We start from the raw sequence: 17,596 nt of genomic DNA on the forward strand, positions 1-17,596 counted from the left end.
GATGTGATTATTTAGGTGATGCTTGTCTGCTGTTTTTCTGTGCAGAAATCTGTGCAACAGTTGTTCATATTGCAGTTTAATATCACTCGTGGGGTGGACCTAGTCTGTGTGGAGGTGTCTGCTAAATGGGTCTGGATTTAGGACGTGTGCAAGTGGCTCCCCAGCTGCTAGTGAAAGACTGGATTCTCTTTCAGCACATGGGTTGGTATTCAGTGAAAAGTGGAACGACAACCCACCCATGGTTCAGGGAGCACTCACCAGCCTACTGCGGTGAAAGATGTGGGGGCTTAAATGTCCTGTGACAGGAGAGGGAGCTGAATTCCTGTTTCCCATGCTGAGGAAATGGCATTGGCACCCCCACCTGAAGGAATGCTTGAAAAACCATCGTTTGGTGTACAGAAAAAATTAATGGACTTAAGCTGAAAAGTAAATGAAAATCTAAACCTGAATATAGCACGTAGGTTGGGGCAATATAAGTGCAAGAAGATACTCCACAGGATTTTTGTGAGTAGTTAAGTAAATTTAAGCATGGTTCTCACTTAATATGGGAAGCATGGAAAGCTTCATCTTCTCTTCTAGAAGTCTTTCTAATGCATACAAATTATGCCAGAAAAATAGACATCATTATTGCCAGAACTATGAAGGCTCATGCTCACCATGTTTATTGCATTTTTAAAAAATGTGTACAAATGAGGGTGGTGCTGATTACATCAGTGCTGTGATGTTAGAGGCCATAATCTGTGTCTTAACACACAAACTGTGTAAGTCTCTTTGTTGCTGTATCACAGCAGATATATCTGGCTACACATTTCCCCTGCCACGGCTGTTGCAACTCTTCCACAGTGTTGGTGGTGGAAATAAATGTGCTAAAGTAACCCTGCTGGGCAGGTTTGCAGTGAAGTGTTCTGAAATATATACTTGACTTATATATATAACCAAAGAGTTCAATTTTTATTAAAACTGAGGAGGACCAGAGCAGAGGCTTAAGTGATACTTGATGACTGTAAAGCTCTTCATATTTGAAAATAAATCTAACTGTGAAACTGTAGATCTTCTTTGTGGGAACTAATTTTCTTCCTCCTCAGGTGTCTGCAGTGTCTAACTGAAAATTGGAGGAGGAGGGAGGGGAAAGTTTGATTGTGTTATCTACCCTAGTATTTTTATCTATTGAAGAGATACTGGGCTTTGGGAAAATGTTTGTTTCCAGTGTGTTATATTTCAGTACCCACATCACTCCTACAGTCGAAGAATAAAGCTGGGACTTTTTTATATTAAAAGAAAAAGGTTGCCTTCAGCTATTAGTTTTCCTGAATCCAAAGAGACGGGTGGGGTAGGATCAAAAATACTTACTTGATCAAAGTTATTGGCTCTGAAGGTATCCTTACCTATGTAAGAAAGATGAAAGGTGTTGTTTTTATTGCACACTAGTAACAGTGTAATTTTGAACTAATTGGTGTTGAACTGCCAATCACCTTGGGGGAATGCAAATAGATACTCTTACAATTTCCTTTGAGGTACTGAAATCTTATGTCGGGGCTGGAAGAAAAACAGAATAATACCGTTAAATTGACCTTAAATGAGCTGCTTTGTGGCTTTCTTGGAGAATCCCTTCTAACTTTTCATTGCTAGTCCAAACAAGTCTCGTCTACCAATTTGATTTATTGGCTAGACAGCGCTGACATTGAACTTTGTGCGTGTTTGAAATAAAGCTAATGTTAGAGGGCTTTTAAGAATTTAGCTGCATCCTTTTCAAATACTCTTTTGACTGATCTGAAACTTTGCCTTCCCCTCTTGTAAAATATCCTTTTGTATAGCAACCTGTTGTTTGCAACTGCTTTTAAGGAGGAACTACAACAGCACTTAGATATGATTCAGGATTTCTACTGACGTGTCTCTTGGGGACCTAATTTGATCACGCTGACTTTGTTGGAAAGACTCCTATAAAATCAGTGTTTTGAGCTCTGGATTTTTATATTGAGGGGAGAAAACAACATATATATTCAATTGAGCTTTTCCTCAGAGACCTCTAAATCAGTTATGGAAAAGAAGAAGAAAGTGTCAGATACCGACTTGAGTTTTCCTTCTTTTTCGACTTGTTTCCATTAAAGTTCATTTCCCACTGAGCTCTATATCTGTCCTTTTTCCCACCTCATAGTAATTAGTCATTCCATAAAAAAGATGTTTTAGACTTTTTTTTCAGAGAGAATGCATCAGCACAAAAGCTTATTTTTATAGTGATAAGTAGCTTCAGGGGCTTTTTAAAAAAGACATGACTTTTTCTGGAAACCCACATTATGATTACTCATTTAAAAACATGGAGAAATTAAACTGACGTTCATATTTCAGGCACTTCAAGTGAGTAAAAGTTGTTACAGAACAGTGTTTGGAGGTCTTACTGGTTAGTCCTGGGATTAGAGATATTTATATATTTGAAACCCTGTAAATATTACCCCCCACACATTATGTTACTATAATCCAAGATAAATGTTTAGGCATAGCACAGTTATGTGTTATATGCAAAAATGTGTGTGAAGAACATTTGATTAAATGTGTAAAAATTAATATTTGAAACAGTTGAATATCTCATTTATGATTTGACTGCATTGAACAAATCAGTATTAGTACTCTGCAGTAAAAAGAGTAACCTTCTTTTCTTGTACTGAGATCGCTGGATGGATGAGCAGACAACAGAAAATAAGGAAATAATGAGACTGGACTACAAAGTAGTGCTAGTGTGCCAGCAGCCTAAGTGCTGTTTACTTTTTGTAGCCAAATGATCAAGATATGAGATAAAAGCCTGGAGAAGAATATTAATCTCATATAAAAAAAAGTATCTGGAGCATGGTGCTACTACAGGGTAGCCCACAGCCAAAGGTGAGGCCGTGGGTAGGGAATGGCCAACAGGTGAAGGGTGTGAGTGTAAATTGAGACAAATGATAACAGGAGAGGACTTTGGGTTTGTTAAGACCTTTATCTGTCACTGCCACAGAGTGTTTTTGCGGAGTGAGATTGGTCTAGAATAGACAGGGAAAATATGAACTCTTATTTTCAGGTGAAATTATTCAGAAATTAAAGGGATGAAAGTGGGGCGAAGGTGAGTGGAGAGTGTTTCTAACTTATCCCAGGAGGAATATTTCCAGTTTGTGATTGCAGAGAGTGAAAGCTAAAGGAGGAGTAATGAGATGGGAACTGGAACAGCAGATTTCTAGTCATCATTGCAGAGCTGTGTCACTGTGCAGTGTTTGTGGAGGAACTGGCATCAAGGAGGGAAACCACTGGGAAAGAGGAGTGGTTGGAAGAGCACGAAAGGTTGAAGAGAAAAATAATGGCGAGAGAAAATGGGCTGGGTTTCCTAGAGGCTGTGTAGGGAGAGGAAAAAAAGTCACTGAGCAACTTTTAGGGAAAAAATTAACAGGAAGAAAAGACTTAATATTATGGTTGTCAGTTTTCAGCTGCTGTAGAGGAGAGAGTATGAGGAGTTGCACAACAGTGACACAGGTATGCTGTAAAGTGTGAAAAGGAAAGTGGAAGAGTATGGCCTTGTGGGGTTGTGGGCAATATCTGATTGTGGCTGTCGGAGGGGACTCTGTTTCACGGAGAGACTGGCAGATCAGGCAAACTGGTATGAGCAGAAGATATGTTACCAAGCAGGTCAGCAGTATGCAAACTGAGCTTGCTGAGGAAAGGGAAGGTGGGGCAGAAGCTGAAACTGGAGCTCTAGACACTTTGGAGGCAAAGCTCCACTTTGCCTTTGTGTTGCTCAGTAATAATGGCCTTGAAGGCAAGAATCATGTAGGGATGCAAGAGTGAGGCATTTGACACATCCTGCCTGTCACGCTGTGGTCGTTGGACCTGTGCTAAAGCTCAGCCATAACTGTTCTCAGCAGGACAGGCCTGGATCACAGATCACATTGAAAACTCTGATGTGCTGAACTCTGCTGGTTAGACAGAGTTAGAGGCTCTTGACTGTTTTTTGAAAAGCAGTTGAAGAGTCTCAAAGAAACACCTGCAGTTTCAAGTCACAGGTGTTAATGTGATGCTTCCTAAATCTGAATTGTCACCGTGTGTCTGACACTACTTAGTCTCATCCAAAATACTGTGTTCTTTTTTAAAAGGTGTATCTTCCACAGTGGAATACCAGACAGTAGAGTTGGAACGGGAGCTTGAAAAAGTGAAAAGCAAGAAAACAAATCTAGGTAATGAACTTTTCCAGTGTTTCCTGTGAATTATAGTTTAATAAATGACCTTAAGGTGCTGTGTTTAGCTTGTAGCAGTGGCTTGACTGATTGCAGTTTGTTCTTTACCAAATTTGTGCCCTACAAATTGTCATAGTTTCTATAAATACACGACACAGAATCCTTGCGCCCCTCCAACAAACAAATTTAAGTAGCGAGTCTGATTTGAATCTTATTTTTCACATAATTTTAGAGAAATTGAAACACCTGACTTCCTTGCATGGAGCTCAATACCGTGGTCTTCTCATAATTAATTTTATGTTTATGATTATTTGTGTTAATCTAAGACAATACTTTTCCTTTTTGACTTCTTTCTATAAAAGTCAAATTGTGTTAAAGAGCAGTAAAAGAATTCTTAGCAGGTTTGTGTCTTTTAAAACTGAAAAGTGATACTTTTGGTGGTGGCAGCAACTCAACAGAGATTTCCTTACTTATTCAAAGGTTTGTGGGATTTTTGCATTTGTCAATTTGTTGTGTGGAAACTAAGACTGTGGTAAGAACGAATTGTGGGGTTTTTTTTGCACATGCTGGTGATGTCCAGTGAAGTTGGTCTTGTCTTTCTTGCCTTACAAGAGGAAAATACCGTTTAAATATCAGAAATTCTGTTCTGTCCCTTTAGGTCATGCTAATATATACATGTAAACAGCATATTTTTAAATTCAGTGTATTTTCAACTTTGTAGAACTGCTGTGTGCCAGGAGAAGAAAAAGCTAGGGTAAATCATGCAAGAGAGAAAAATCTGTTTGTTTCTGTCTCCCCAGCCTTTCTCTAGAGAGGCTTCATATTTTTGGCATTGCTTTGTACAGCTCTGCAGGGTGGATGTTTTTATGAACTGGTTGGTGTTTATTCCAGATAAAGTTACTGTTGTTACCTGTAGTTACAACAAGAGTTTATAGAAAGCTGAATGATTCTTACTTGTTATATTCTAAGGTGATCTATACTATTAAACTTTTGTTTTTTCATTTCTGGACAGAAAGGAGGAAAAAAGCTTCTGCTTGGGAAAGGAATTTAGTCTATCCAGCTGTCATGATATTGCTACTGATTGAGACGGTAAGAACACTTGCTCCTTTTTTTTTTTCCTCCTTTTATCTTTTTCGTTTTCCTCAACAAAAATTATGAAGAATTCTTTGTTTGTAGGATGGAATAATTTTAAAATTTTTGGGTGATGTGTGTTTAAGCAACAATCTTGATATTTCTGGACCATTTTAAAAGAACTTGACATTATGGAGTCTGGTGGGGATAAATGTATACATTTTAAGCATGTGGAATACTTTTAAATAACAAGACTATTTCTACTTTATAGTCCATCTCAGTTCTCTTGGTTGCTCTCAACATTCTTTACCTGTTGGTAGATGAGACTGCAATGCCAAAGGGATCAGGGGTAAAGTAAACTTTTCTTATGATTTTTATAATTTAGTAAAGCTTTGGAGTCCTTACAGAAGTGCAAGTGAGAACATCTGTTTTAATAACACGGAAACTAATGAGCCTTGACCTTGACTTTGCTTCTAGATTTTGTTCCTGTGCAAACACATTTATTACATGTCATGTTATACTGAGTTCATATTAAAACTAGTGCAGAAGCTTTATGTAGATACAGTGATTCAGTAAAGCAAAGCTGTAAAGTTTGTACTTTACTCACGTCTTCTACTTTCATACAGACTAGTAATGTCCAATTTAAGAAACTATATTAAAAAACAATATGAAAAGCTTGACTTGGTTCGTGTTCCTCTTAGAGAACATGTCATTTTTTCCTTCTTTACTATAAAAATACTTGAAGAAAGTAAAGAACAGCTCATTGACTCATAGTACCTTTAATCACGAGGGCTGTTTTATTAACTTTGTAGTGCTTTCCCCAGGGCATAGCTGGGTATGAGCTGCCAGAGCTGTACAAGGTGTTCAGTGTGATGGCCACTCTGCCTATGGCGTTGCGAACAACTAGAAATGTGTAACTTTGAGGCATCTTATTTTAGTTTCCAAAGCAGTGGAGTATGTATAAAACACAACCTGGTGGGTGGGTGCAGAGTGCATCCAAAGTGCGTCATTATCCCTTCTGTCTCGGCAATACATCTCACTGCAGTTTCAAAGCTGCTGATGCCATTGCATGGGATGAGGGATTTGCAGGTTAGGACATCAGAACACCCCTAAAACACTGTATTCAGAAAAGGCTGTATTCATGGAAGATGTTAATTTTTTGGTCCTGGTAGATGTTAACTTTATGAAGTGTTATGTATCTTATTAAATTCTGTGATTCTGTGAAATTATGCAAAGTTTTTTCTTCTTGTAGGGACCTGGAATAGGAAATGCCTCCCTATCCACCTTTGGCTTTGTGGGAGCAGCACTTGAAATCATTTTGATTTTGTATCCTTTCTGTAAGAATTCTGTCTGTTAACAAGCATTCTGTCTAGTTTTCTGGGACACTGGTAATTTACTAAGATGCTTGTAAAGAAGAGATAGGTCAGTCCTTCTCAAACACTTGAAGTGTTTTTGTTTCTTTTTTCTTTAGTTCTTAAGACTTTTAGGAGACTACTGAGAACTTGAGTGAAGCTTGCATTCCTTGGAGGTTCCTTTTTCCTTGATTCTCACAGCTATCTCATGGTATCCTCTGTTGTTGGCTTCTACAGTCTTCGTTTTTTTGAAAATTTCACTCCCAGGAAGGATGACACAACTATGACAAAGGTGAGGTGCAGTCTGGGACGGGGATGGCCCCCTCCTCTCTTTCTTGCCACCCAAGACAAACTGACTCTCTTAGTAATTGCCCTGAATGGCTCATTTGCAGTGATCAGTATTTGTTTGTAAGCTGCGTAAACACAAACTGGAAGATTTTCAAAATGCTGAATGAGTGGGAAAAAGGATGTGCTCTGTTTAGTTTGGATGGCATCCATTCACTTGTAAAAAGCCGGGAATGGCAGAGCTTGTTAACTGGCTATAGAAAAGCAAGTGAAAGAACTTTTTTCAAAGAAAACGTATTGCTAATGAGTAACTTTGATTGTGCTAACTGTACTTCAGGGAGCTTGTTTGAGTTCTGAACAACGTGGTTTCTAGAAGTAATACAGACAAAGTAATTCCAATTTGAATAATTAAACTAAGACTGAGGAGGGCTATTCAGCAACGTTTTGCAATCTGAAGCTAATTTGACTTTCTGCAATTTACCACTAGCTTCTGAATAATAAATGCTGTTACCTAATGCCTAGGTTTTTGGCAAAATATTCCCACAGCTGACAAGGGGAGGTGATCAGTAACTAAGGAACAGATGTTGAATTTAGTTAGTTTTTCAGTGTGTTTCATCGTTTGTTTTTGTTGTTGGCTTTTTGGGTTTTTTTAAGTAATGGATGAAGATATTTTTACTATAAATTGTTGGAAGGGAGAAAGTAGGTCAACACACAGAATGGTTATAGTAGATAAGTTGTAGAGAATTGGAATACTCTTATTGTTTCCTTTTGATTGTTTACAGTATGCCAGAAATAGCGTAGAGATAAATAGTGAATGCACAAATGTCTACCTACTTTGAAAAAGTTTTCAGGTTCGTTTTTTTTTTCTTTCATTTAGATATTGATAGAAATAGGACTGAAGAAAATGATTCCTTGTGAAAGAAAGTTTCAATTACTCTTTATAAAGGCTTCACAAGAACTAGAGTAAAATCTAACAGCTGTGAATTTTTTTCGTACTATTTAAAGTAGACAACAGGCATTGAATTGAAAGGAAGCTCTTTGTTGTAATTTTTTAAATAATGCTAATCCTGCAAGCAGTTACATCCAAGGCTTAAGCTGATGATGTATCAGTCGTCTCTTCTAAGCCCATGGAATGATTCTTTTATAAAACGTCTGCAGGAATTAAGTAAACAGTTGATGCTTTGCAACGTGGTAGTTTTGAATCATTTTGAATCTAAGCATATGTAACACTTTGATTAAAAGCACACGATGACATATTTGATTTTTTTCATGGATCATCTTTATCTTGTGTAACACCATATGGGAAAGTGTGACAGAAGTCAGCGAGACTAACAATATATTACTGTATTGTTAAAGTAAATTGCTTTAGGTTTAATTTGTAGAATGTACCTTTTAAGAATTCTTCTTTTTCATCTTGACCACTGTTTTTCTTTGTTCCCTTCAGCAATCTCATTTATCATTTAACTACCGTTTATCATTTTCAAACAGATCATCGGAAACTGTGTCTCAATCTTGGTGCTGAGCTCTGCTTTGCCAGTGATGTCAAGGACACTGGGTAAGTGAAATGGAAGTACAACACACTGTAATAAAGGATGTTTAATTGAATTAAAAAAACCAACCCAACAAGACAAAAGAACAACCTATAGCTGCATTTTAATTTGCCATCATTTTCAATGGAAAGAGCATGTATGGACGGGCTTCTTTTCTGCACCAGAGTGAGCTGTTGAACATACATTCTACATACATGAGCTGCAGAACATTTTTTCTAAGAAAGAGATGCAAAGCATTTTCTACAGAATATATTCTTTTAAAAAGGTAGGTCAGATTTGAAACTTAGAACAGGAGATGATGAGAAGAATAGTTATGAAAACTGATTGTCCGGGGAAGTCTAAAATAATTTTATGTTCACTGTGAAATTACAGTGCTCAGTTTCTGTCAAAAAACACATTCTGGGATTCCAGGTAAAACATTTGAGATAACCTTGAGTGAAAATGTCTTTTTAAAAACAGTTAATGACCCTTCATTTATTATGGTTTTTTTTTATTATTATTTTTGGACATTATTGCAATGATACCAGGCTGCTTTCATTTCCTCTAAAATAATCTACTTGTATTTTTTGTTAGTTCATTTTTCAAATTAAAAAATTCGGAGTCCAGCATAGCAGAACTGAAGAACTTCTGTTTCTATTGTTGAGAACTGGCAGTAGCATTTGAAGTAGTTAAACTGTTTTAACCAGTTTGAAAGATGTTTTGTATCTTCACCTTGTTCAATAAGGTAATCTTCAGCTTGAATTCTTGAAGTTAGATTTCAAGGCTATTATATATTTAAGTGGTGTGGAGTTCTTGCAGCTAATGTGAATTTCATTGGGAACATTAAGTGGAACTAAACAAAAGTCTTCACCTCGGGCTGTACAAGTCTTAAATACAAGATTAGAAGTTTTAGCTCAGGCCTACAGACCAGCAGTGCGTGCCCAGCAGTTCTGTAGCTGATTTTCTCTTCAACCAGAATACTGTTGAATCAAGAATAGTTAATGTTTTCTAGTAAAATACACTGTATTTTGTCACACTGGGTTTTATCTACAGATAAGGAGTTTTAGTAGATTTAGTAGTCATTTCTATAACAGACAAAAAAACCCTCTGTAATGCATTTTGGAGCATTGAATCTTAAAATATGCATTCTAGAGCTCATTTTTAAAAAATCTGTAGTAAAACTTCACAAAAGTGCAAAAGAATAATTCAAGTATTTAAAGTAGTGCAGTTTTAAAATATAGACAGTACAATAAAGATCTAAGAAGTAAAATGGTTCTAGCACATAGACCAAGATGTTATGTTGAAAAATCAGTGGTTTAGAACAGAATTAAAATGTTAGTTTGTGTCCAGTGAGTTACTGCATTCAAGAATTATTTAAAAGAAAATAAAATTAATTGTTAATGATCCATGAGATTAAGAGTTGATAATAACCGGATTCTGTGGCGGTAAGTGTACACGCTGGGTCCATTGTTGTCTCATAGGAAACAGATTAATGGTAAAACTCACTTAAAAAACAGACTAACAAATGAAATTCCTGAATAGTTTGCCATAGAGATAAATAAAAGAAGAAAAAAGATGGAACAATTAACACACAGCTAACAAATGCACAGTCACAGCTGTCCAAACAGGATTAATAGAGTGTATTAGAGTACAGTGAGTCATGTGGTGCTTTGCAGAAATATCAATGTGTGTTGCACTACATGCCACCGCCCTGTGGCACTGAATAGATGAAAAGAAATAAATATGTTAAGCAGATTCGTAGTCTTTTCTCTTTATTAAAAAAGCAAGTTTCTAGACTATACTGAAAAGGCTGGACTTTATCCTTATGGGAAAGGTGAAAAAGCAGAAGTTATCTAATACATGTACTGACCTTCTTCAAGTTTTAAAAATGGAAATAGAATTTTTTATGTTTCATAGCATTCTTATTAGATATGTAGGTGATGGATGTGTCTAATCTGTCATTCTTCCAGAATTCCAGGAAAGTTTTTACTAAAATAAGTTATTCTACTTGAATAAGTTAATTCATTTTTCCCAGAACTTTTCAGTCTTTTAGCAGCCCTTCAAAAATGTTTCCCATCAGCACCATACTGCTAACCACCGAGAAACAAATTGGGAACAGGGCACTTAATAATCAGGAACACAGAAACAAACAATTGCAGACGAAACGGAAATTTCCAATATACAAAAGTTCTCCTAGAATTCTAGTCTTGAGCGTTATGTTTAAGTAAACAGGGATTTTAAACTTCTTTGTATGTACAGTCTAAAAACATACTACTTTTTTTAACCTGAAGAATTCTCTAATAGTTTATTTTGTAAATTGTCACCAGCTTTTGTGTATATATATTTGGAGCAGTAGAGATGCAGGTTTCTATTCAATTACTAAATAGTTTTTCAAATTAGTCTTGGTTTTTTTTTTCTCTGTGGGCTCAGTAAGGTACTTCTTCTGTAAGAAAGTCATCCAAAGCTTTTTATCTCTTCCTCCCACAAGTTTACAAAATGTTACTGTGTCAGTTCTTTTCTCATGAGCAGTGCCATTTTTTATTTGTAAGAAGAAGTTGAATGTAATATATGGACAGTATTTTCCCACCTGCTCTAACAGAAGTGTCAGGGTTCATTTCTGTTTGTCCTTGTAACACTGCTCTGTGGGTTGCTGTTCTTCTGGACCTCTTTGTGTCAAGGAATGTTATTCCTTTTCCAGAGAACTCTCTCCCCAGTGTTCTGCCTGTTTTGTTTCTTTTCCTTTAAAGCTCTGGAAGACTGTACATTCAAATCTGACTTTTTCAATTTTCCTGTAACCTCACAGTCTGACTGAAACACTGCTGCCTTTGGAAATGTTAAGGACACTGTTTGCCTTCAAGTGGGAAAGCAGTTTATTGTCCTTCATCTCTTTACCAGTTAATTCAGGCAGCCATTTTCTTCTTTTTGTGCTAAGATCTTCTGAGCTTTTTTGATATTTCTCTCTGTTGCTATTTTGATCAGCTTCAGTGATTGTTTTGCTTCATCCTTTGAAACTTTTTCTTTTCATTTTCTTCATTTTGGGATCTTTTCCTTGATACCAAGTTTGATTCCGGTGTTTTGATGCCGAGTAGAAGAAGTAGGTGTATCTTTTAACATTGTGATAATTAGCTGCAAATCTTTGGTATCCAGTCACAGTGAGATTCCTAAGTGCCAGGCTTACCCTTGAAAGGAGGGTAACTGACCCTTAATTCTGTCTCTCTTCGTTTATTATCACTGTTGAAGTCAGTTCTTAAAAGATCCCAAACCTTTACAAAATAACATAACAGAAAACTCACTTCCAAGAGCTTCAGAGCCAGGGCTGTTTTGTCATTTCCCCTTTGGTGCTGCTATGTTAGTTCTGGGATAAAGCAAATCTCCTTTTGCCTGTTGTAAGAACGAGTTTTCCTGTGACATCATCTATGCCAGAAGTTTTTGGGGAATATAATGGTTTAGCAATCATAGACAGTGGTTTTGTGGGTATCATCTCAATGTTCTGCCATTTATTCAGTGTGGTACTTGATAAGACTTGACAAAAGAACAGCCTATGGTTCTTCCTCTCCTGCTTTCTGGGATGGGCCCTACAGCTTGTAGACATTTCCACGTGTTGGAAAAATTGTGTTCATTTAACTGTAGTGATTGACAGGCCTTTGATCAGCACAAAGCCCGAGTGTCAGGGTTTGAGGTGCACTGTGAAGGAGACCTGTCAGCACCGTCTTTCAGCCACATACTCCATGGCTGTAGTGGTGGGTTGATCCAGGAGAAAAACTGCAGTTGCAGTCTTTAAACTTTGGTTTCAAAAGCAATGGCTCTGGAAAAACACTTACAGAGGCTTAGTGTTTACCGTAAGATGTTGTGGCTCTCATAGAAAGGCTCTTTCCTACCTGTATTTTTTTATAAGAAAGCCCATGGGGCATTTCATCCTTTCTGGAATAAATAAGGATTTCATAGAAACTGAAGTTTCAAGCAGTTTTCGTGCTAAATCTGATTTTTTCCTAGTTATATTTATTTATTGAAATTATAAAAGCCGAGTTCTTACCTAGAATAGACAATTTCAACTCACATTATTCAAGCATTTTTCTAGGAAATTTAGGAAACATTTTGGTAAGGATTTTGGTATACAGTTTTATAGTGGTCAATGAAGTAGAACATGATCTTGAGAACATTGTCTTGTGCATTTAACTGTGTGTCTTCTATTGCATTGTCTGAAAGAAATTTGCATTCAAATGTAATAGAAGTTTTTATGTTTCTTAAAAAAATGTTATAAATATTTTGATCTAAATCTTACATGCAATTTAACAGGAATCACCAGATTTGATCTGCTTGGAGACTTTGGAAGGTTCAACTGGCTGGGGAACTTCTATATTGTACTATCTTACAACTTGCTCTTTGCTATCATGACAACGTTGTGTCTGGTCAGAAAGTTCACTTCTGCTGTGCGAGAAGAGCTCCTGAAGGCATTAGGTAACACAGCTCTGAGAATTCTGTTTGTGCTTGAAGATTTCCTTTCTCCACCATTGTTGCCTTGATGTGCATGCTACTGGTAAAGTTCTGGAAACTTCTTTTGGTGGAAGTTTCCATAAGTTAAAATGAGGATTTATAGCATTGTGGGTTTTTTTGAAGAATCTGGAGCTAAGGTACAGTGTTGATTTTAATGATATGTGAGACTTGCTAATCTGCAGTTGGATTTTCAGCCTTTGGAGAGCACAGTAATGAGCAATTATTACAAACCAGAACTGCAGCTTGTGTATGGGTTGGCTGTTTTTTGTTTAAAGCAACTTATTAGTTCCCTAAAAATAGTGGAGGTCTTCACTGCTTTGTTGTGATGCTTTTTTCCAGCACGTGTTCAGAAAATCTTTGTACAGAATATACAGAATTTTAGTAGATGTCTGAGTCAAACCTGTACCCGATATAACAAAAAATTTGATCAAATTGCACATTCGTATTTCTTGATCATAGAAGAAAGACTTGAAACACATTTGATACTAAGAGGATAAAATGTACATATGTATTGTTGTTGCTACATCTTATCTTTACTGATTAACGAGTCTCCTGTCTTTTTAGATCCTTAGACTGGTATTTGCTTATATTGAGAAGATTCAGTTTGCAGCATCCAAAAGTTACTTGTGTTAATTTTCACTGATTACTGCTTTCAGAGTTGTGATGCTGAAACAACCTCCAAGCACTTCTCAGAATGCACTTCTGCTGGTAGCAAATTAGGTTACAATTATTGTAGAATAATTATAAGTAAAGTGTTTAATAAACAACTGTCTATGTTGAAGGCAGTGTAACAGACCTGAAAATGCAGGAGCAGTAGGATAGGTGGTCACTGAATTTGACACAAGTAGGGAGTTATAAAACCTGAAATGTCCAGATTCCTGACAAAAACTGGATTTGTTTTCACTGCTGTACATAACAAACAGTGTCAAGAATGCGAACCAAAATTGGCCTACGACCAAAAAGAGTTCATATAATATTGGGAGTTACAAATAAGGCACTGTTGAGGAGCTTTAGGTTCTTTAGTAGTGCAGTCATTCCAGTGATGCAAGAAATTTAACTTTGTACATCATGGCACTTGAGTAAAACATTCAGTATAGTCTACATTAAATGAATAAAAAGCTCTTTCCATTTTTGATCCTTAATTTTAGAGGCTTGATAGGAGACTTCAGAGAGGAACTGTAGCAAACAAGGAAGGACTGACATCATGCCTCTTGTGAATAAAATATGTTTAAATTTACCATCTTTCCCCACCTCCCCCTCCCTCCCCCCCAAAAAGAGTAATTTAATTACTTGCCTGGGGCAGGATGTGAGACTTGAATTAGCACTAATAGTAGAGAACTGTGCAATAAGAACAAATGGCTGGAAACTGAGATAAATCATAATAATGTAGGCCTAAAAGTGTTATTAGACATATAAACACTTTAGAGAGGTGATATGGTCATCACCAATGACATTTGGATCAACAACGGGTGATTTTCAGAAAGACGCTATAGTTTAAAAGAAGTATTTTAGGTAATTATTTAGGTCTCTGTAGGTTGACAGGGTAAAGTATTGCAAGCCTTTCTTGGTTCTTAACATCTAAGTCTGTGATTTAAGCAATGTTAAGTTACGATTCTCTGGCTTCCATGCTTGTCTGTTTTAATGGGGTTTTTTCACTTAAAAACCACTGGGGGAATTTCCCAGAAGTAATTCTTACCGGAGCTAGAAGGTCAATTCTGGTCTTCAGCAAATGTGAAGTCCTTAACCACAAAGTAGAATTTGGATTCTCTGTATTCTTTTGAACTCATGTATGCATGAAACATGGGAGAGTCTGAGTTTTATCTCATTCTTAATATTTTGCAGGATTAGATAAACTTCATCTATCAAACAATCCAAGAGACTCGGAGACAAAGCCGTCCGCAAATGGCCATCAGAAATCACTGTGATAACAATCACCTGCAATCAACAGAGCTGAAAACATCAACCTCATGGCATTCCTGTCATCTCATCAGCATTTTTAGATTGCTTTTAGTTGTTGTTAGTTTGGGTCCAGCCTTGTCTCATTTTTGATGCTCTGTGCTTCTGAGGAAGTTAGGTGTGTCACATTCTTCTCTTTCCAGTGAACTTTTGGTCTGCTTGTTTATTTCCCAGTAAGTTAATGCAGGAGGTGCCTTGAAGACTGGAAACTGAAGAGAATAACGCATTCCTTTTTATTTGTTGAAAGTCTCACATCTTTATTTTTAAACTTGTTACCATTTTGAATGCACAGTACCTCCTGTGTTACACAAACACAACTATAAAGAATAACTTTGGGACTTGGTTAAAAAAAAAAAAAAAGGAAGAAAAGATACACTTGAAGCCCAATATGACCCTTACTGGAAATGTAAAGTACCTGGAGTAGGCATCCTTGACAGGAGACAAACAGTTCTACAAGAATGTCTTAAAAATAGCAGTAACTGGTGGAGATCACAGTTCTCTTTGTGTTGGATACAGTAGGCTGTGTCACGATGCTTTCTCAGAAGGCCAGTGTTTTCAGCTGTCTGTCCTTAGCTCTAAATGCCAGGTTGCTTTACTGGTGGTCAAACAATGTCTTATTGAAGTCCACATGAAGATTACCTTCAGTGTTAAATCTGAGCCTAGTATGCTTTGTAAAAAGCTGTGTAGACCTCCTGTCACAGCTCTTACAGTTCTGTGAGCTACTGTGCTGTGGAGGTCCTTTACCCTTCCCAGTACCCCCCTGTAAAATTCTTGATGAACTACTGTGTGTAAGCAGTACTTGTAATCAATGCAAGGAGCACAGGCCTAGGAGGCTGCAGTTGCAGTTTTCTAGTCTTTAATTTGAAGTAAATTTCTCTGAATTTGTACTCCAGTTACCAGGATTTCTGTTCAGTGGCACAGTTCAGTGTCTGTCACTACCCTGTTTTTTTTAATGTACACATGAAGATGTATATAGGCCTATATGTATAGATATCATAAATTAAGATTATAGAGATGACATAGGTGGTTTGATAAGTAAAACTTGTGTGTTCAATCTTGGTAGTTTGAATTTCTGCAGTGTTACAGTTTAACTGCTCAGAGGCCTTAGATTCAGGATGACATTGGTGGGTGGTAACATCCTTTCTCATAGCATTACTGCAGCCTTGGGAATCCTGTAAGCAGTTTACAGTAAAGAAAAAAACCAAGTAAGTATTCAAAATCTGGTTGCATTTTTGTCGTGCTTCAAACAGATTGGAATAGGGCCATGTTCAGTGAGTGCCCATCATGTAGGGAGCCAGAAAATGTTCCTGTTTATTTCCCATTTCTGTAAAACAGCTGTGTCAGTCTGTCTGTAGTTTGGGGTTTTATATGTGATCAGCTGGGGACAACTTGCTCTCCAGGGGGGTTCCGAAATAAGGTAAACCTTGTGTCAGAAACTCTTTGGCTGTTCTCCTGAGATGACTTTTCTGGGCTGTCGCCCTTATTGCTGTCTGTGTGAATGTCTGCTTGGTTTTTTCACTAAAGTGCTTAAAAAATCAAGCTCCAGTACACGTGAGGATTTCTTTCCTTTTTTTTTTTTTTTAGCTGCCTTTTCTGACTTGAACTGGGGCATAATGTAAATATTGCTGTAGTAAATATGATGCTAGAGAGTTACTTTTTTGTGTGTGTGATTGGTATAAATTCAAGGCTTATTGAACTGACTGTTGATGTGTTGTACCAAGTCTTGGAAGACAAAGTAAAATTGCTTGATTTCACTAAGATTTACAAACATCTTTTCTGTTGTTTGAGTTTAATGCTGACACTTTAGAGAGAAATCTTTATCTGAGTCGAAGTTCTGCAACTAAGAACAGGGAGCTGTAACTGAAAGTTGTTTTAAAATGTGTTTACATTTAAAATATTGGGAGATATATTATTAGGGGCACCATTCAGGTATTCTCAGAGCTTGTAGCCCTATGTGTTAGCATTATTGTTAAAAACAACTGAAATGTGTCCACTTCTTCATGCAAGTCATTGTATGACCAAAATTGTCCTCATGTCTTGATGGGGCTGGTGAATTGTGGTGTGTGAGGCCAGTTAGCTATATAGAAATATTTTTGTTACAAAATTAAGACAGTTATTTTAAATACACTCTGTGAAACTGAAGAAATTAATATTAGGAATACACCAAGGGACTGTGAACCATCCTTGGTCTTGCTCTTCATGCCTTTGGAGAGATGTTTGTCCTGACACCAGTGATCCAGGAACACAGAAAAGGGTGGATTATACTGTGTGTGTGGTTTCTGAAAGTGAGTTGGGCAATTACTTAAACTAAGCAGAGGCAGTTCCTGCTGAGAAGCACCCAAGCTTCAGGCAAGGCTTTAAAACTTATTTTCAAAACAAGTGTTGCAGCCTTGACTGTCCCCACCCCTTCTGCTGGATGTTGCAGGCAGATGTATGGGTTAAGCTATGTATGGAAAGATTTTACACTGGAATCTGTGGGATGGTTGAGATGCTGTGTGGTTTCCAAGATGGATGGGAAATTCAGAACTACCCTGTGCAACTGCTGACAGTGTTTTGATTTAAAATGAGCTTTTGATGTTATGACACTGTCCACATTAAAATACACCTTTGGCCTTGAAAATGCCATGCTTATGCAAAACTTTGTTACTGCGTGTAAGATACAGGTCACTGTATACTCTTCACAGAACATATTGTCACTTAAATACAAGCAACT

The 17,596-nt window shown here is 37.1% G+C and overlaps 1 protein-coding gene across 2 annotated transcripts in view; it reads left to right on the forward strand.

Moving 5' to 3' along the window:
* Positions 1-16,650, forward strand: part of LMBR1 (limb development membrane protein 1) — a 66,905-nt gene extending 50,255 nt beyond the window's left edge. For both annotated transcript variants that reach the window (XM_027648448.1, XM_027648449.1), the window contains 8 exons: positions 4,116-4,196; positions 5,209-5,285; positions 5,539-5,616; positions 6,520-6,593; positions 6,821-6,911; positions 8,393-8,459; positions 12,730-12,891; positions 14,770-16,650. In XM_027648448.1, the coding sequence (XP_027504249.1) occupies positions 4,116-4,196; positions 5,209-5,285; positions 5,539-5,616; positions 6,520-6,593; positions 6,821-6,911; positions 8,393-8,459; positions 12,730-12,891; positions 14,770-14,852 (713 nt within the window). In that variant the 3' untranslated portion in view covers positions 14,853-16,650. The remainder of the gene's footprint in view (positions 1-4,115; positions 4,197-5,208; positions 5,286-5,538; positions 5,617-6,519; positions 6,594-6,820; positions 6,912-8,392; positions 8,460-12,729; positions 12,892-14,769) is intronic.
* The last annotated feature ends 946 nt before the right edge of the window (positions 16,651-17,596 follow it).

Source organism: Corapipo altera, unplaced genomic scaffold (genome assembly GCF_003945725.1).
Source record: "Corapipo altera isolate COAL_440 unplaced genomic scaffold, ASM394572v1 47, whole genome shotgun sequence".
Lineage (NCBI taxonomy): Eukaryota > Metazoa > Chordata > Aves > Passeriformes > Pipridae > Corapipo > Corapipo altera.